Genomic DNA, 20,639 nt, shown 5'->3' with positions numbered 1-20,639 from the left:
TTGTTAAAACTATGTCCAGTGCATTTGTTATATTTTTGTAGATATGAGCTATTACTATTTTGTCCATCCTCTCTATTTTACCTTTTTCTTAATCTTTCTCTATATTTGTATCGAGCCATTTCACCTTCTCTCTTCTCTTCTCTCTCTCTCTCTCTCTCTCTCTCTCTCTCTCTCTCTCTCTCCCCCCCCCAGTTTCTACTATTTTACTATATGTTTAAGATTTTTATTTCATTTTATTTTTAATATCATAGAAGGAACTTCCTTTATTTATTTCATGTATATTATTCTTAAAGGACATCAGTCCCAGAATAAAGTAGGCATGCCGCCAGATTTAAGAATGGTTCTCGGACAAGGTAGCGAGTTTCAGAATCCCCTGTTCCGCTTTTTAGGAGAATTGGGAATTTTTTATTGTATATAGCCGTGCTTTGTGTTTCGGTGTTTTGTACAAGTGAGTGTATTTATTAGAGTGAATGGGGAGGGGCTGATGATGTAATAGCATCTCCATCGCCTATCCAGCCGTGTACGTGACTTCGTTCTATGGCGGAATATTTATAAAAGTACCCCCATTGGCCCCAATTAGATTAGTTTGTTATTGTATACAGGTCGATGGAGGAATGGTGAATGGTCTATCTACCAAATAGAATGAATGCAATGTATGTAAGTGTGAATGTATTTATTTGTGTGAATGCGTATTGAATGTGTGTTGAAATATTTCGCATGCGTTCGGGGCTGAAATGACCAAGCTGTCGGATGCCCCTTAAAAATAAAAATAAAAATGAAAAAATGGAAAGAGATTCTTTGATTATTATTTTCAAATTAAATGATTACTGTCTTTATCAAAAAACCAGAAAAATCGTTTTCATTGGGTTCAATGACTATTATTTATATGTAAAACTTACTTGACCTACTTTACAATGTAAATTAGTTTAAAAATTTGGCATTATTTACGTGACCTTTAATTTTTTTGAAATTGCAAAGTACATTTCAAAGTCAGAAATTGTTCGAAGGCCGCCGTCCTCGAAACGCCTATGACACAGATAAAATGTTATACTTGACATCTCGGCACTAAAATGAAATGAGCCGAACAATCGCAAGCAATTTTCCAATTTATTCTTTATAATGACTCCTTTACAATTTCGTCACTTTACGACCTCAATCAAGCGAAATGATTGATTTGCGGAAATCAATCGCTACAGGAAGAGGCGAGTGTTTATAATATGTGTAATAAATTAATGCACCCTGGGGGGTCACTGTACTTGATTCATTGCCAAATAAATCTCTCTCCGTGATTTTTTTTCTCTCGTATTGGTTCAAACACTCTTCATTCTTCATTATTTTTTAGAATAAATTAAATTTTTCCCAGTTTATTAAACGGCTTTTCTTTCCGATTTGTTATGCTTTTTTTGTCAATTTCTTCAGGCATTCCAATAACCATTATTACAAGATTTTTCCTTAAGCTCTTAAACTATAAAAAGTTTCGTTTAAAAAAAACAGCATAATATTATGCATTTATCTATCGTTGCATCAGGTATTTTAAAATTAAAATTAAACCCATTATTCAACGCGTTAACAGTATGTACTAAGTATGTCAATCTCTTCCTACCATAATTATTATTAATTAAACGATTTCCCGGTAAATAGAGGGAATTCCAATCCATTAATCCGCAGCATTATTTATGTTAATACATATGTTACATATTCATAATAATCAGCTGTTTCTCTCAAAGAGTTTTTCTAGGCGTTCAAGCGTAGCTGCTGACAAATTATGCTCAAGTAATTTTGGCTGAATAGGATTGTGTTTAGATGTTCTACATAGACAAACTGTTGGCGCTTTACCACATCACCGGTAAGTACAGTTAGAATTGTTTATTTCGTAAATTTGCCATCTGTTCATGTTTGTTTCATTCTACCTGAAAAATTGTTTACATTGTTTGTCCTACATAATGGTTTGATGCCCAGTTGTTTTGAGTCTATTTAAAAATGCCGCCCTAAAAAATCAGTTAATTACAATTTCGTTCATTGCTAGTACGATCAAAAACTTCAGCCACGTACTCATGTACATCCATAGATTTTTTGTTAAACTCCAATTTCCTCTAATTTCCAATAAAACTCTTAAACAAACAGAATTTTACACTCGCCTTAACCCCTTCCTGACCTCATGATGATAATTAATTATGATGTTGATATGCCTTTACAGCATTTACATATAGATAATCATAATTAAACTTGACCCCTAAATATTATTTTATAAACGTTTGAATCGTTTTAAGATCGTTTGAAACATCATAATTAATCATATTTATGTTAATGCCTTATGAAAATCAAAAATTATGTTGGGTTAGTTCATTTTGCAGCATTTACAAATAGATAATCATGATTAAGCTTGACCCCAAATATTATTTTATAAACGTCTGAATCGTTTTATGATCTTATGAATGTTATTAATGACTTATGAGAATCAAAAACTATATTAGCTTACTTCATTTAGCAGAAATTCATAAAGATAATCATGATTAAGCTTAACCCAAATTTTATTTTATAGATTTCTGGATCTTTTTATCAACCGTTAGTTAATTTTGCAGCATTTACACATAAATAATCATGATTAAGCTTGACCCCAAATATTATTTTATAAACGTCTGAATCGTTTTAAGATCGTTTTAAGCATCATAATTAATCATATTTATGTTAATGCCTTATGAAAATCAAAAATTATGTTGGGTTAGTTCATTTTGCAGCATTTACATATAGATAATCATGATTAAGTTTGACCCAAATTTTATTTTAGAAATTTCTGAACCGTTTTATCAACCGTTAGTTAATTTTTCAACATTTACATATAGATAATCATGATTAAACTTGACCCCAAATATTATTTTACAAACGTCTGAATTGTTTTATGATCTTTTGAAGCATCATAACGAATCATAATGTCATTAATGACTTATGAGAATCAAAAACTATGTTAGCTTACTTCATTTAGCAACAGTTCATAAAGATAATCATGATTAAGCTTGTCTCAAATTTTATTTTATAAATTCTTGGACCGTTTTATGATCTTTAACAAATCATACTTAAACTATGAGGAGTTAGTCTATTTTGCAGAATTTACATATAGATAATCATGATTAAACTTGACCCAAATATTATTTTAAAAACGTCTGAACGAAATCATTTAATTGTCATAAATAATCATAAATTTGATGCCTCTTGAGGATCAACAACATGTAAATTTTTGCGGAATCATTTGAATTCGTACAATTCACATCAAAATTTTCAGTCTAAAATTGATCAACGTTTTATTTTATAAACAAAATTGTAAAAAAATTATCACAAATAATCATAAATTTCAATTAATTAAGGTTTTTAGTTGAGATAAAAATTGAAAGGTATTAATTGGTCAACGGATCACGAAAACTAGTGAATAATCATAAAGTTGATCATACCTTATGAAAATCAACAACTTGTAAATTTTTGTTGTGTTAGTTCATTTTCCAACATTATATAGAGACAATCATGATTAAACTTGTTATAAATTTTATTTTATCTGTATCACGTCATATGAGAAAAAGTGTTGTTATAAAATGAAAAATCTAAATAAAAGTTTAATTTTACCTGTGACAGCATACTTTAATGAGTATCAGCAGATGAGCGTAATGTTCGAAAATGGCTAAAACTACAGCAACTGTAGGCAAAATACAAGATAAAAGATCAAATAAAGAATATATATTATCCATTATTAAAAGCCATTGGCTATGCCAGATTCGAACCCAGAACCAATAGGTTGGCAAGTGCATCAAAAAATCAGAATTCAGATTTTTTAAAAATTTTGTATTCAATTTTTGGCAGTTTTAATCGGACGACTATTTTCTTTCTTCCGATTAAATTTAAAATCTTTTTTTAATAAAGTCTTTTTAAGGTTTTGGGCAGAGGCAATCCGCAGTTTTCCTGTTTATCCGTTGAATATCGAAAATAATATTTCACTCCTATTCAGAAAGAATTACGTGATATTTAAATAACCCTTGATTGAGTAGGAGTGGTTCGGTTGTCTGATGATGTAAAAATTATAGACTCGCGTGGTTTTTTAATCTCAATTAATTTTATTAGTTAAGCCATAAATTAAATTGAGTTTCATACATTTCTCAATTTTTTGTTTTTGAACAGATACTCTGGAGGATTTTCGAAACATTTTTGGAAGATGAGCGACGGCGACCCGACTTTGAACCCTGCAGGAAACACCCTGCCATCTCCGACGGTAAATTCAACTTGAAAAAAAAAATCGTAAAAATCAATTTTATTCGTCGAGCTTTCCTCATCCACGAGGAAAATCGCTAGTTCTCGCCTCTTTGACGTGTCAGCGAGGCCGTTCCCCGTGGACGAACGCGATGATACGATCTATTACAAAACAAAAAGCTAATATGAAATTTTGTTCTAATTAAAAGCTGACGGTTTCGGACAATTAATCACCGAAGGCCCTCGGTTGAGATTCTTCCGGCCGTGGTGAAACCAAACGATAGTTTACTTCTTCCCAAAGAAAAGTGTGGCGGATATCGTAAACGTCGTCATCGGAAAAAGGACAAACGAACCTTTTTTCAGGATAGCTGTAAATTTGTCGAAAGTCAATCATTGGCACAATTCAGCCCAAAATCATTGCAATTTTTTTAACAAATTCGTCCATCCAAATTTTGACTTTTTCCTTAAGGAAGTTGGCTCAGAAGGCTATAGCCTGAGGAGCAATGTCAGAACTCTATGTGGTTGTCAGAACAATATATCTTTTACTTCCTTCTGAAAGAGTTAGTAGTTTCACTCCTATTCAGAAATGAAACAAAAGTTTCTTTATTAATATCGACAAATTCTTTTAGTACAAAAGTCACTTCACCAAAATGTCAGAAAACAGAACATCCGCTGTGAGGATGTGTCACTAAATCCATGATGACAATTCTTTTGATGAAACGTTCATCACCTGGATTTTCTATTTTTTTTCTTTTTTTTTACGAGGGTTCGCAACAGCAGAGGTCATATAAACCCTCCAGATGCCGGTGTTTTTGAAAAAAGCCTGTTTGTAATTATGTCGGTTTCGAATGCAGGGGCCTCTGGATTTTCTATTATCAACCGTCGTGTGGCTTTTTCACTATTTCTCACTTGCATAATGCCAAATCTGACAAGTGCTTTTTGAAGCAGTAACAAAGCTGTTTTATTCAAATATTACGTTATTTGACTGGTAAGTTAAACTCTTTCCTGTGGTCAGCGAAGAGGAGATTTGTCAATTTGTAAAATATAGTTTTTTGTATCTGCTAGTTAGATTTAAAAGGTTTAAGGATTTAAAGCTTCACTTTAACTTTTTAATTGCAAGGTTATTGAGATGATGAACCTGAAGTTAATACCATTTCTATTAATAAAGGCGGACTTACTGAGGATACAAAATCACCTAGGTATTTTGGTGTACCAGGGCACACAGGGCAGAAGGCAACGAATAAGCCGATCAATTGGTTAAGGAAAGTCCGATAAGGACACCCATCAGCCATAAACCCTTTTGTGGCATAACAAACTGCCGAAAACGTTTAATCAGGCAATGGATTAAAAATCAGTCTTCGACTCTATGGGATTATGGTCCAGTACAGAGACACGAGAAAAAGTTAAAGACCAAAGTAGAAACTAACGGCAGAACTACTAAAATTAGAACGTTTTAGGACAAGAATAATAAACAGTAGGACTGCGGACTGGACTGGACACGGCAAACTCCGAAGGCATATGTATAGACTTGCAGCAGAAGAAACAAACCGTGCGGATATTTGCCAGGAAGAAGTAACAGCGGTTGTCTTATCTTAGTGCTAAGGCTTGTGAAAAACTGAGATTGCATTGATGCATAATAGACCAACACTGGTCTGAGTGCGAAGGTCATAAAGAGGCTTCTTTAAACCTTTAACCTTACGATCCATTTTGAAGGTTTTGGTTTAGACGAGTTTCGGTTTGTGCCTGTAGTGTTGTGTTTTTAAACAAAATTATTATTAAAAATTGAAGACGGCGAGGAGCAGAAACGATTTAACTGCTCTATCACATTCTTATAATGTTTTCATAAAACTTCCAGATTATTTTTCAAAGTACATCTGTATACCACCTGATTCTCTTCGCTACTGGCCTGGCCACGGAGAAAAATAAAACCAAATGGAAACCGCAAAGTAAATAAAACCAAATGGAAACCGCAAAAACAAATACCAAATGGAAACCGCAAAGACAAAAGATTGGTATTGTACCGATCACATTTCTCCAAAGTGGCCTGAGCATAGTGGCGGAGTAATGTCTCTTGGCCCTGGGGGCGGCGGTTGGCTCTATATTCTAGGGTCCCCGTCGCTCACCAAAGGGCAACCAACGAGGAGATTGAATTGATTAACTATTCTCAAAGTCACCAAAGTCACCGAACTCGTGTGGGAGAAGACTCTAACAAGCTCCGGAGTGGGTGTAGGAACAAACCTTGAGTAACAGGCACCTGCGGGAGCCTGCGAGAGCTCGACTGAGCTTCCGAACCCATGAAGGGCTATTGCGAAGAAAGGGAGCCTATGACGGCGGGTGGTTTCAGCGGGTGCCCCGCGCCCAGTTGGCTATCCGACCCCTCTGGGTCTCAAGAGAGGCCGCGGAAGGCGTAGCCCACGTTATCTGGGCTCGACTGTTCCCGTTTCTGACGCTGAGGGAGCCTGACCACCTCCCCCTTGCCTCCATGTGCGATTCAGGGATTCGAATCGCTGAGGAAGAGTCTCTCAAGCCCAGGTGTGAGCGACATTCGGCCTTCGGGGAGTAGCAGGGAGCCTGAACGGAAACTGCGAAAGCCTGAGGAACCGGTCGCCCACCGCGAGTGCACTGATTGTGAAGAGTGAGTGTTTGCGATTGAGGATCCCAATCCGACCCGCGGGATTTATTTTCCGCGGACTCGGATTCAACCCCCCTAGGCGACTGGCTGGGATACGGTCGACTAGTTCGGCTTTTGAACGGCCATATCGCCTCACCCACCCTGGGAGTCATGGCCCACTCTATGTGGAACCACGGCGACAACGGGTGGTATAATGTGGTTGAGACTCGAGACCCCGAAACGGCTCACCTCGTGTTCTTTTCCACGGCCCTGTTTCTCAATCCGAATTCCTTCATTCTATCCTGTGACCCCTCCTAACCCTTGGTTACAAGGGGGGTATCCGGGCACAAAATAATGGTGCAGCCCAGTGGGCGTGGCAACCTCTCTAAAGCACAAGCTGTCTTATGTCGGCCTCAGGGTCGGCAGGGGCGGCGGGTGCCTTAGCAGAGTCACACGAGGGCCAGTGCACCAGATCCTGTCTACAAAGACGGGGGAGGGTTGTATGGCCATCTGTACCACGGGGTGACTCAACGTTTCAAAAACCAGCCCAGAGTCACATTGGGATGGACTCGTGGTGGCTTATGGTGACGCCCCTGGCGGGAACTTAGACAGAGGCTTTCTTCTATCTGGGACCTTTCGTGAAGCTTGCGTATGGCCAATGTATTACCCCCCGTTCCTCACGGGAGACGTTGCGACCGGACGACAGCATGTAAGCGTTGAGGACGTCATGATCATGCTACAGTCCCTCGAATGCGTAAGTAAGCGATTGGAAAAGGGTAGTGATATCGGCGGTCTTTGACTCGAGTATGCTTTGCATTGTTGTGCGTATGACCGGCGTGGTACCCTTGGGGAAGCGAAGGATCGGACCACCTAGGCTAGACCTATGGCGTCCCTCGATTACGTGCAGCAGGTGTAGGCTGAGCTCGATAAGAGACCTTTTACCGTAGACAGTGCTCATCTAGGGGGTGGGTAGCAATCTCACTATAATCCGAAACCGTTGTCGGGGCGTTCCCGGAAGTTTCTACGCTGGAGAAGCCTCTTCACTCAGAGAGATAGAGTTGCCTTCTCTATCTAGGGAGTACGCGAGGGGGGGGGACGGGCTGATGTATTTCGGCCCGTTAGCCCCTCGCGTGCGGCGTACGACCCGACGCACAATGCGGGCCCGACCATTCGGAGTGGACAAGCGGAGAGTGTGGCTACCGACCCTTAGGGGCCGGGACACCACTACACTAATGCTGCGGCGGTAACACTTTTCCGTCGTATGCAGAGGTGCGTCAGCTCTCATCTTGAGAATCAAAACGTCCGATAAGGCCGTATAGGCTAGGTGCGGACGTTAAAGATCCTCTTGTCTTGTTGACGATGAGTAATCGGGAACCCAATACCACCTGATTCTGTAGGTCAGGTCTTTACATTCACCTCATAAAAAAACCAGACCAGTTTCACTGCTTTTTTTTCTGCATTATTCTAATAGGAACAGGCCTCGATGTCAATTAATTCAGGCTTGCGGGATTCTACAATACTATATTTAGGAAGTCTTTTCATTTGTATTTTCGAAAATCCCTCGAATCTTGATTTGTTAATTGTTTCCATTTTCCATTCAGAGAATAACTGATCAAAAGGAAATTGATAATTGTTAATTTCAGGCAATACGGGAACCAGACAATCAACAAAAGGAAGCCGCTGGTCATGATGATTCCTGTGCGGACAACGATTTGGTATTTTCTCGTTATGACAAATATTTATGTTTTATAAAGATCGTTTTACAAAAAAAACCTAAATTCCTTTGCCCCAAGAATGTTGAATCTCCTAATTTTCAGACTTGCTCCGAATACCTATCGCTAGCGAGCGACAACCCGACGTTGGAGACGGCTTCTGCCGCGACTTCGAACGATCAAAACGACAGTGATTGTTCGGTAGAAATGAAAAACATTGGCCTCTTTTTTATTTTATTTTATTTTACTTTTTTTAACATGCAAATTTATGGCTTTCAGGACTTTCTGGACGCTCGAGAAGGCGGGAAAGAGAAATACGCAGGGCATTCCAGGAGGAGCAGCCTTTCCAGCGTGGTCGATGTAATGTAGAACAAAAAACCCTATTTTTAATCCGTTTGAATACAATTTTTTTTTAAATCCAACGCTTTGCATGTTCAGGGGTTTCTTGACGAATGTATGAACAAAGTAGAAGAGCATGAGAGGCTCAAAGAGAACTTGGAAAAAGTATGTACCTTTTAAGTATTAAGAATACACGCTGATCCATGAACAGACTACATTAATTCAGGAGATTATCTGTAGAGATATATTAAATTGTACTAAAAAATCCTTGTGGACCAAAGTCTGATTCTCAATTATGTACGAGATATTTCACTTTTCGGGTTATTTCAACTTGACAACTTTATTCCATAAAGTCCAACGTATCTCATAAAATGTTAATCCTATTGTAAATTTGACTGCGGCAATAGAAATCCTATTGAAAAATCTATGAGATTCATTTGGTCGTTGTAACATTAAACAAACAAAATGCAAACTCACTAACAAACAAATTATACGAGTTTCCAAAGTTTTTGCCTAAAGTTTAACTAAATTGGCTACGGGGCTTACAGAAAGGTTGCCCCTCGTGATGATGATGATCTGTAAAAACTTAATTGTTCAAACGTACATCACCAATATAAAATTAACATTTCATTGTTAAAAATTTGATTTTTCGGTTGCAGACTGTTCAAAAATATTAGTCATTAATTAATCTTTTTATGTAAGGTTTTTGTTGAAATGAAAATGTAAGCGGCATCTGCCGAAGGTCATGGGTCCGAATACCGCCGTGATACTAGCTTTTTCCTTTCAACCAAAATCTTACATAAAAAGAATAAATAATTGAAAGAAGTAATTTGGTCAATAGACTAAATATAATGGATTTAATTAGTCATTAAGTTTTTGAAACTTAACATAATGAACATACCACGTAAAGAAAAATGATTCTTTGGTACAAAATTCAGATTATTATCAATAAGATAAAACAAAAAGCTTCTAAAAATTAAATTAAGTGTTCAAAATGTGCTCTTGATGAATGTTAATTTGACATCGTTTCCTGACAGATTTTACTGCTTTCAAAAGTTCATCCTGCTCCTCTTCTCCCATAACCGCACAGGTTTCCTGAATTATTTGTATGAGGTCGTCTTTATTTGTGACAGGAACAGAATAGACTTCATTTTTATGAGTTCCTTATACGACTACCGTGGGCAGAAAATGAAATTTTTAGGAATAAACATTAATTTTACTTGAATTGACATTTCAGAAATAAAGTACACGTGTTTAATGCTAGTAGAGGCAACTTAAGTGCAATATCTGTCCGTATTTACGAAGCCAATAAAATCTTACTTTAAATTTAGACAAGAACTCAAAAAAAAAAAAAAAAAAAAAAAAAAGAGGGAAAATTCGAAAGGTTGGGTTGAGAATGGGATATTGGTGTCCGAGTGGATCGAAATCACGATAGGTCAAGTAGTAGAGCAGCGGCGTATTTAGCCGAAGGTCGTGGGTTCGAATCCCGCTCGTGACACTGGCTTTTTTATCTCAACCAATACCTTACATAAAGATTAATTAATTAGACAAGAACTTCGGAAACTCGTAAAATTTTATCTTCAAAGTGATTTTATATTTGGTTTGCTTAAAATTACAATAGCTATACTCAAGAGTTTTCAATGTCCTTTTTTATTGGCTTCATAAAATTTATAGGATTGACATTTTATGAGATTATATGGAATAAATTCGTGAAAGATTAAAGTAAACTAAAAAGAGTAATATCTTGAATACAATAATCGATAACCTCCTGAAATATTCACAGTACCACGTGTAAATAAGATAAGAAAATAACGTGGTATCGACATATTTTTACAGGAGGAGGCAACAGAGCCGCTACAAAACAATGAACACGAGGAAAGCATAAATAATGATCACGAAGGGCTCAAAGATACTATGGAAAAAGTATGTATCCTTTTACAATTATTGTGTATGTAAACAATGGTATTTAAACATGACTAAAAAATAACATCAAATCTATGTATTTATAATGGGTAAAAATTTGATGATGTTATGTTTGCACAGACAGAGAAGGCATCCGAGCCTCTAAAAAAGGGTGAACACGAAGTAGTGATATATAATGATCACGATAGTCTCAAAAATGATACGGAAAAAGTAATGAATTCTTTACTAAATTGCTGTCCTTGTTATTACAATTTGACACGAAAGTACATAAGATTTGATCAACATTAATGTGTCTTTACAGACGGAAGATCCATCAGAGCCTCTACAAAATTTTGAAAATGAGAAAAACATACGTGACGTTCACGATACTCTCAAAAATAATGTAGAAAATGTATGTGTACTTGTATACTATTCTGTATTTAAACATTGTTATTACACGTTGACAGGAAAATAACATACAATTTTATTAACATAAATGTTTTTTACAGACCGAGAAGCAATCAGAGACCCTACAAAACAGTGAACACGAGGAAAATATAAATAATGATCAGGAAGTGATTAAAGACAGCATTGAAAAAGTATGTATACTTTTATTATGTGTTAGTCCATTTACGTTTTGGTGGTCAATTGGTCATGGTTACTTCTTTCAATTAATTATTCTTTCTATTTAAGGCTTGGTTGAGATAAAAAAGTGAGTGTCACGAGCGGGATTCGAACCCACGTCCTTCGGCTAAATTCTGTCCGAGAGGATCGAAGTCACGACAGCTCAAGTGGTAGAGTAGCGGTCGCGGGTTCGAATCCCGCTCGTGACACTCACTTTTTTATCTCAACCAAGACCTTACATAGAAATAATAATTAATTGAATTATGTATTCGGTCGTCGTTTTTCAGCATGATGCATAAATGCTTTTTGTTACAGGTTGAGGAGCCATCAGAGACCCTAGAAAGCCGTGCACTCGAGGAAAACATAAATAACGATCGGGAGAGTCTTAAAGACAATATGGAAAAAGTATATATCTTTTTATCATGTATTTAAATCATAGTTTTACAACATGATGCATAAATGCTTTTTTTACAGGTTGAAGAGCCTTCAGAGACCCTACAAAAAAGTGATCATGAGGAAACCATAAATAAGGAGAGTCTTAAAGAGAATATGGAAAAAGTATATATTCTATTTTATGTATTTAGATCGTAGTCTTACAACATGGTGCATAAATGCTTTTTTTACAGGCCGAGGAGCCATCAGAGACCCCACAAAACACAGAACACAAGGTAAACATAAATAACTATGAAGAGAGTCATAAAGACAATATGGCAAAAGTACATATTTTTTTGTGTGTATTAAAATCATTCGAGTTACAACATGATACATTAATGCTTTTGTTACAGCCCGAGAAGCCATCGGAGGCCCTACAAAATAGAGAACACGAGGAAAACATAAATAAAGATCAGGAGAATCTTACAGACAATATGAAAAAAGTACATATTTTTTGTGTGTGTTTAAATCATTCGAGTTACAACATGATACATTAATGCTTTTGTTACAGCCCGAGAAGCCATCGGAGGCCCTACAAAAGAGAGAACACGAGGAAAACATAAATAAAGATCAGGAGAATCTTACAGACAATATGAAAAAAGTACATATTTTTTGTGTGTGTTTAAATCATTCGTGTTACAACTTGATACATTAATGCTTTTTTTACAGACCGAGGAGCAATCAGAACCTCTTCAAAACATCAAACATGAGGAAAACGTAAACAACGATCCTCTAACTGTTCAGGTAAAGTTTATTTATCGACAGGTAATTCAAAAAAGAGAGGTTATGTATTTTGGAAGGAGGGGGTCTTATCCGATCATCCTGGTCTGTCATCCGACAAATAGGGCAGATCGTGAAGTCCGCATAAGATACGACTGCAAATAATAATTATTATTAGTTCAATTATTAACTATATTATATTATTATATTCAAATGTGGCCGAATTCACAGGAAGACGAGGGCATTAAAAAAGAACTCCATCTAGCCGACGATTTCAAAGTCGAAGAAGTGACAATAAAATTGGTCGGTAAATATGTGTAATTGGCAGAAACTCGGTGTTCTGACGGTTCGATGAACAAAATATCATTTCAGAAAGAAGCTCCTACGGAAAATTTGCCTGGAATTGATACAGTTTTAGACGACCATAAAATAGAAACGGTATTAATTATTTTATATTTTATAAAGGTCATGAAAAGCGGATTGTCCAAAATTGTGGCTTGCGGGAAATCGCGTTTTCGTCCAAAATCTAGTGTCGAATCGTTTCTGATTTTACCAATATTATCTTATTTAAATCGGTGTTGTTATTTTTCCATGTACTTAAGCCGATTTTCACAATTTTTAACCTAACCTATTATTCAGTGCAACAACAGATTAATGAAAGTAAATAATAAATAAGTAAATAAGTAATTCAAATACGTTCTTGCGTTGGTTTCCAGGAGGTAGGCATCAACAGTGTGGATCTGTCAGCTGGGTCCGATTTAAATGTAATTTTTAATTAATCTTTTTATGTAAGGTTTTTGGTTGAAATGAAAAAGTTAGTGCCACGAGCGGGATTCGAACACACGACTTTCGACTAAATACGCCGCTGCTCTACCACTTAAGCTATCGTGATTTCGATCCACTCGAACAGTGGTAAAACAGCGGTGTATTTAGCCGAAGGTCGTGGGTTCGAATCCCGCTCGTGGCACTAGCTTTCGACCAAAAACCTTACATAAAAAGATTAATTAATTGAAAGAAGTAATTTGGTCAATAGACTAAATATAATGGATGTCATTTTTAATTTGTATTCTTTACTTAAAGTTTTACTTGTACTGTAATTATTTTTTTATTATGTAATTCGGTCTTTCCTGATCGTATCTTCGTCTGCCTATCTTCCCTTTTTTGCTCTGTCAGACTTCGCCATGTTCACACAGACACACATAAATGTCTGGCAGGCCGACATTGCAAGGATAGGCAGACCAGGTTGGTCAGTAAGGACCAAATTACAGGTTCAACTGCGAGGTGTGAACCACTAATAGAAAATCTCACAGCTTAATTTTGATTTTCTTTAGTATCATTTTAAAAATATTCTTAACAAAAAGTTACAAATGTTTCACTTTTCAAGCGTGGACAGGAAGAAACTGAGCTAGAGTCGAAAGAAACAAATTGCTCAAATCAAAAAGATACAAACCTTGTAAGTCTTTGCTTCTATTCAGCAAAAACTTATTCAATCGCATGTTTAATTACAGAATTAAATTAATATTTTTTTTGTGTGATTTTTTGCAGGAACAGAGCGATTTGATGGATGATAAACAGACAGACAGCAAATCTTCCCAGTTCCAACTGGAAATGGAAAAAGAAGGATTTAGTCTCGGGTGCAATGTCTGTACCTCTATGCTTGATCTCTTGTTTTGTTTTTTATACTCTGATAACAAACATTTCAGCTTTCTTTAACAACCGTCTTTGATGAGAAGGGTTTGGCGATTTCAGAAAATGAAAAGATCTGTGAAATAAGAGAGATAGTCAGTAAATTGGTAAGGTTCTGAATAAATCCTGCAGGCTTGTTTCTTAATTCTTTTTATTGTATTGTCAAAATGAATATTTACAGTTTATTTTTAAATTAAGCTATTTTGTTTTTGTTCTTTCGCCAGGAAATGCCACACGTTCTCGAGAAAAATTTGAATTTGAAAGTGGACCCGAATGAAATGGCAAACACCATAACGAATAACATAATGGCGAAAATAGTAAGTGTTTTATTTTCTTTTATCATAAAAGCTTTTCATACTTTTCCCAGTACTGGTCTGTGATTCTTCCTAGGCGGCGAAAAAGAGCCAGACGTCGATAATCGCCGACAACTCTTTGGCTAAAGAAAATCTGGTAAGGGACGAGGTAAAATCCGTATTATTTTACAATTAATAATAGTATAGTACCATTTTCCGATAGGAATATACAGAAATGGACAAGACTGTTGAAAAGGAAGAACAGGACATGGAAACTAGCGTTGTAAGACACAAAGAAGATCAAATTTTTCATCATGCTCATTAATTACTAACATATTTTCTAGCCCGAACCTGACGTTTTAGAGAAAACTGTGCCTGAAAGACCATCGCTAGAAAAAGAACAGGCAATTTAACAAATTATTACATATTTTTACATTGTTGGATGTTTTTTTGAAGTCTGCGAAGTGTCGGATCTGTTGCTTGATTGTTTCCCCCAAATAAGAGAGAATAAATAGACCAGTGATCCCAGACGATCAAGCTACGAATCTTTGATTTAAAAGATTCTCCATAAACTTTTTATTTCTGTAATTTATTAATCTCAAGGACTACATACAAAAAATATCAATCACAATTTTTATATAACTTTTTTCCGTCAAATTTTAACCCTTTTTAATATAAAACTAACCTTTTCTACTTCAAATCACCTTTTTAAACTTCAAATAAGCCTTTTTTAATATCAAATTAATCCTTTTTAACCTTAAATTAGACTTTTTTATTTCAAATTAATCATTTTTAATTTCAAATTAACTCTTTTTAACTTCAAATTAGCCTTTTTTATTTGAAATTAATCATTTTTTATTTCAAATTAACCCTTTTTGACTTCAAATTAACCATTTTTAATTTCAAATTAATCTATTTTAACTTTAAATTAACTCTTTTTAATTTCAATTTAGCCTTTTTTATTTCAAATTAATCATTTTTAATTTCAGATTAACCCTTTTTAACTTCAAATTAGCCTTTTTTATTTCAAATTAACCCTTTTTGACTTCAAATTAACCTTTTTTTAATTTCAAATTAATCATTTAAAACTTTAAATTAGCCTGTTTTCAAATTAATCATTTTTACTTTCAAATTAACTCTTTTTAACTTCAAATTAGCCTTTTTTATTTCAAATTAATCATTTTTAATTGCCGATTAAAATTTATTTAGAAATCGTGAGATGCGGTCTGGTGTGATGTAGGTTTTAGAAAAACATTTTCTTTATCGTGCCAACGTTTCGATCTTTATTGAAATCATCTTCAGGGCATGGGATTTACAAACATTGTTTACATATTACAATTACATTTTGGATGTGGAAAAGTGAATTTATACAATGCAAAATATATTTTATATACTCAATCAAAGTATTTCTACTCATTCAAAGTGTTTGTCTTCTGTGTAATTGTGTCATTCTTGCGTGTCGTGTCAAGAGTGCCAGTGAGATTTTGCTATTTTGTGTTTATATACGTTGGATTTTGAAGGGGTGGGGAAGGATGTCGGTATAGAAAAGACAAAGTATAAGACGTCGGCTTCTTTGAGGTGAAAGGCAATACTTTGATTGAATATATAAAATATATAAAGATGGAAACGTTGGCACGATAAAGAAAATGTTTTTCTGAAACCTACATCACACCAGACCGCATCTCACGATTTCTAAATAAATATCGATTAACGGTCACTAATCACCACACATTTCAGATTAACCCTTTTTGACTTCAAATTAGCCTTTTTTTATTTCAAATTAATCATTTTTAATTTCAAATTAACCCTTTTTGACTTTAAATTAACCTTTTTTTAATTTCAAATTAACCCTTTTTGACTTCAAATTAACTCTTTTTAACTTCAATTTAGCCTTTTTTATTTCAAATTAATCATTTTTAATTTCAAATTAACCCTTTTTGACTTCAAATTAAACTTTTTTTAATTTCAAATTAATCATTTTAAACTTTATATTAGACTTTTTTCAAATTAATCATTTTTAATTTCAAATTAACGATTTTTAACTTCAAAATAACATTTTGTTTTATTTTCAAATTAACCCATTTTAACTTCTAAATCATTTATTTATAATTTAAAATAAATATTTATTTTAAAAATATTTCAATTAAAAATAAAAATTAAATATAAAAACAAATTATTGTTCTATTAATTTTAATTTTTTTAAATATAGAATACTTGCTTTATTGTCCAGTTACATTGCATTATACAAAAATCGCAAAGCTATAGGAGTTTTACTTGACATGCTTGCTTATATGCCACCTTTTTGGATTGGATGAATTGGAAGTTAACAATGGTTGTGAACCGTTTAAGATTTAAATATATTTTTTTTTTTGCAGGCTGAGCACCCAGAAACACCGGCCACCGAGACACTTTTGGAAAAGACAGAAATGCCGGTAATACATTCAGTAAGGTATTTAAACAGGACCATCAACTTTTTTATTAATCACTGCTTATCAGGAACCAGTGGTCAATGAAGTTATGGAACAAAAGTTTGACGATTTTAGAGCTCTCAATGAAGTACAAGAATTGTGCAACGACCTTGTAAACACGGTGGTAAGAGATTTATTGTACATTTGTTATACAAATGTGCAAAATTAATCATATAAAACAGATGGATGAGAGATGAGAAATGGGTGTGCGAAGAAAGGTAGAAGGTAGATCCAGACCGGTGCAATTTTTTAATCCTTGTGTTTTCAAATTATCAATGAAACTGTTGTCTAATTTTTTTTTAATATTCTACTATATTCTTCTAAATTTTGTTTGGGTTATTATTATTTATAAGTTTTCTCGATATGTTCGTCTTCTTCGACCTTGCACGGAAATGCCTCCAGATGTGATGTTCTGTCCCTTCTGGCATTCTTGTGACAGATCCGCCGACAACCTGTTTTCATTCGTCTTAGATATTGAGCGAAAGTTGACATTTCCGAAGCCTATCTGATGATTACATTGGAACTGAGTTGCGTCTCAGTTGGAGGACGACAGTTTTTATATCTTGACGCAGTGGTAGGACGTCTGACTGCGCTTCCTGACTCGTTAAAGGACACGCTTTGTCACGCACCGACAGCAACTGGCGAATCCGCGAAATTTCTCCCTGGAAATTGTACCCTTTTAGATATATTCACCTTGACGCAAATTGATGTTATCACGAGAAAGTCAACGAATCTCCACATGCCGGAGATTCTTAAGAGTAAACAACTTCAAGCGGGTAAAAAACGAAATCGAAACTATATTAAATAAAACCTGGGTTTTATGACTGGTGATGAGCAAGGAAAGTTTGCGCACATTCACTCAAGTCATTACGACATATTTGAGCACGCGCAACCTTTTACTGAATGCAGTCGTTTGTGATTTTTCCTTTCAACTTTTATCCATCATTATCNTCTCTCCCCTCTTTCTCCCTCTCCCTCTCTATCTATCTATCTCTATCTCCCCCCTCTCTCCCTCACTCTTTCTCTCTCTCTCTCTCACTCTCTCTCTCTCTCTCTCTTTCTCTCTCTCTCTCTCTCTCTCTCTCTCTTTCTCTCTCTCTTTCTCTCTCCAATAATACCAGATCAGTTAATTACTTAATAACCAAAACACAGAACTTAGCACACTTAGCACTACATTTAAAATAAAAGCAAGCTTCAAAAATCTTAAACTCAATAACAGTTCAAATAAAAATCATTCAAAGTAAAGTTTAAATTAATTAAGGTTTTGGTTGAGAGAGCCCATACTGAACTTGCCAGAGGAAAAAAGGAGACACCAAAGTTGAGACAGCTAAGGATGTACCTTCATAAGTAAGATTCTTGACTGATTTAAGCTACCACATTCATTTTTTAAAAGTCACGACTATTGGTTTAAGGGTATGCAGTTTACGGTCGTTTATTTTGCTGTACTCATTTAGTAATTTTCATTTAAATTGAGTATCACATGGATACGTAATTATAGTCACGTTATCTGCGTATAGTATCTTTATAAGGTCTTTTATTTAATTCATGTACATCTTTTGAGTACCCCGAGAGCGGAAGAAAGACATTTGTCTGCGATAAACAAACAGAAAAGAATTGGGGAGACATTTTCGCCTGGCAGGACTCGTTTTCTGATTTTAATTTCATTTGAGTAATCATCATCCCAATATAAAATTATTCTTGCTTTTTCATAAAGCTCTTTGATAATTCCAATAAGTTTAGGATTCACACCCATGCCATACAGTTTTTAAAAAGTTTATGGTGTGACAATTAATCAAATGCTTTGGCAAAATACACGTAGATCATAAAACATTTACTTTTCTCTGTTTTTAATTTGATGTTGACCACAGAGCACAAGGTGAAAATTGCATTAACACAGCTTTTCCCTTTACGGCAAGAATTTGAAGAAGTCCTGTGTTATTCAGTGTTTCGATTGCAAAGAAATTGCGTAAAAAATTTGGTTTATTATTGACAATACCTCTGTAGATATTGGGATCTGACCGATCACCTGTCATAAAGAAAAGTTTTAATTTTTCTATGGCACTTTTTTGGTCAAGATGAACAAATGTTTCCCAATAGTTTTTCCATCGTTATTGGGTCATCCAGCACCATCTCAACCCAACCTTTCGAATTTTGAAAAATGGCAAAAAGGAGGGAAAATTCGAAAGGTAGGTTGAGATGGGCAGTTAGTGTCCGAAAGGATCGAAGTCACGATAGCTCAAGTGGTCAAGCAGCGGCGTATTTACCCGACGGTCGTGGGTTCGAATCCCGCTTGTGACACTGACTTTTTGATCTCAACCAAAACCTTAATTGATTGAAAAGAATTTATTAGGTCAAGCGGGCCATGAAACCTAATAAAATCTTCTTTAATGAATTTCTATTTTTCTCTTTCAAAATATACGAGACCTATTTTGAGTGGCTAAAAAATCATCTCGGTCAATCAAAATCTCTTTCTCTCTCTCTCTCTCTCTCTCTCTCTCTCTCTCTCTCTCTCTCTCTCTCTCTCTCTCTCTTTCTTTCTTTTTTTTATCTTTTCCTAAATATATGAGACCTATTTTTAATTTTTTTTTAAATAAATACTACATATTAGCATTTACCTTATTTAATATTTACTTAGTTACCATCACAGCCTATACTTAGGGAGGGAGAGAGAGAGACTTGGCTTCTTTTATTTATATATAGTATGTGTACATTTATAGGACATTTTTGTCCGTTCTTACAACATTATGTACATGTTGTTTTATGAAGTCACATTACACTTTGTATTTTTTTTGTTTTATGCATGTTTTATATTTAATTATATAAACAAATATTTAACATAATTATATAATTAAATATTTAAATATATTTAATTACGTCAATTTACATATTATACCGGTATAACTAACCAACATCAAATTTTTTATATTTGTTTCATTATTTACACATTTATCTTATACAAAATCATATATTATCCATTTTTGTCAAAATGTTACTTACATTTTAAAAATTTACAATTTACTAAGTAACAAAATTATGCGATATTAAAGTGTTTCAATCGCAGCAGTTTAATGCAAAAAAAGATAATACAATGAGAGTATATAAATAGTTAATTAAATAATTAGTACATTTAAAGTGCATTAAACGAGTCTTTATACTACACAGTGTTAGAGATTCAATAGGAAGCTATTTAACAAGTCAATAATTTTTCTTCTGTTTTTCTTCTTCTGTTTTTGAGTTTTCTTGTTCTATTTTTAAATCTGCATTCAAATTGTTGAAATTGCGTGTTGCTTCAAGTATAAATATTTGTTGATTATTGATGTTTTATGTTTTGGCGCCCTTAATCTGTTATATGCGTCTGTAATATTGTGGTCGTAAACATTTGAAAGAATTGAAATTCCTTGTACACATAGTTGGGTAATTTTGTTTTCAAAATTTTTATTGTAGTCATAGTCAATTTTAACCTTCTCCGTCTTTGATTTTCAAAAGTTTTAATTTCTTATGTGTAATATGGAGTTATATGTTTACTTTTTTACTCTATCTATATTACATATGCTTGCGTTTTGAGCTCTTTGAAGGTTGTTGATATCTTTTTTATTCAGATCCATGGCTATAAGTCCCC

General features: G+C 34.7%; 1 protein-coding gene across 9 annotated transcripts in view; it reads left to right on the top strand.

Annotated features, from left to right (window-relative positions):
- Positions 1-1,705: 1,705 nt before the first annotated feature.
- Positions 1,706-20,639, top strand: part of LOC106669841 (golgin subfamily A member 4-like) — a 33,072-nt gene continuing 14,138 nt past the window's right edge. For 2 of the 9 annotated variants that reach the window (XM_014399630.2, XM_014399624.2), the window contains exons 1-27: positions 1,706-1,846; positions 4,165-4,255; positions 8,488-8,559; positions 8,662-8,757; positions 8,836-8,916; positions 8,995-9,060; positions 10,732-10,818; positions 10,939-11,028; positions 11,120-11,209; positions 11,307-11,396; positions 11,737-11,826; positions 11,896-11,979; positions 12,048-12,137; positions 12,207-12,296; positions 12,365-12,454; positions 12,523-12,597; positions 12,805-12,876; positions 12,946-13,011; positions 13,958-14,026; positions 14,119-14,214; positions 14,277-14,366; positions 14,484-14,576; positions 14,650-14,721; positions 14,776-14,835; positions 14,897-14,956; positions 16,928-16,984; positions 17,049-17,144. In XM_014399630.2, the coding sequence (XP_014255116.1) occupies positions 4,199-4,255; positions 8,488-8,559; positions 8,662-8,757; positions 8,836-8,916; positions 8,995-9,060; positions 10,732-10,818; positions 10,939-11,028; positions 11,120-11,209; positions 11,307-11,396; positions 11,737-11,826; positions 11,896-11,979; positions 12,048-12,137; positions 12,207-12,296; positions 12,365-12,454; positions 12,523-12,597; positions 12,805-12,876; positions 12,946-13,011; positions 13,958-14,026; positions 14,119-14,214; positions 14,277-14,366; positions 14,484-14,576; positions 14,650-14,721; positions 14,776-14,835; positions 14,897-14,956; positions 16,928-16,984; positions 17,049-17,144 (2,079 nt within the window). In that variant the 5' untranslated portion in view covers positions 1,706-1,846; positions 4,165-4,198. The remainder of the gene's footprint in view (positions 1,847-4,164; positions 4,256-8,487; positions 8,560-8,661; positions 8,758-8,835; positions 8,917-8,994; positions 9,061-10,731; positions 10,819-10,938; positions 11,029-11,119; positions 11,210-11,306; positions 11,397-11,736; positions 11,827-11,895; positions 11,980-12,047; positions 12,138-12,206; positions 12,297-12,364; positions 12,455-12,522; positions 12,598-12,804; positions 12,877-12,945; positions 13,012-13,957; positions 14,027-14,118; positions 14,215-14,276; positions 14,367-14,483; positions 14,577-14,649; positions 14,722-14,775; positions 14,836-14,896; positions 14,957-16,927; positions 16,985-17,048; positions 17,145-20,639) is intronic. The other 7 variants (XM_014399629.2, XM_014399626.2, XM_014399625.2 and 4 more) reach the window with 7 other exon arrangements.

The sequence above is a fragment of the Cimex lectularius genome, unplaced genomic scaffold, assembly GCF_000648675.2.
Source record: "Cimex lectularius strain Harlan isolate CLEC.00 unplaced genomic scaffold, Clec_2.1 scaffold76, whole genome shotgun sequence".
NCBI classification, from domain to species: domain Eukaryota; kingdom Metazoa; phylum Arthropoda; class Insecta; order Hemiptera; family Cimicidae; genus Cimex; species Cimex lectularius.
This window is presented reverse-complemented; position numbering and strand designations above follow the sequence as displayed.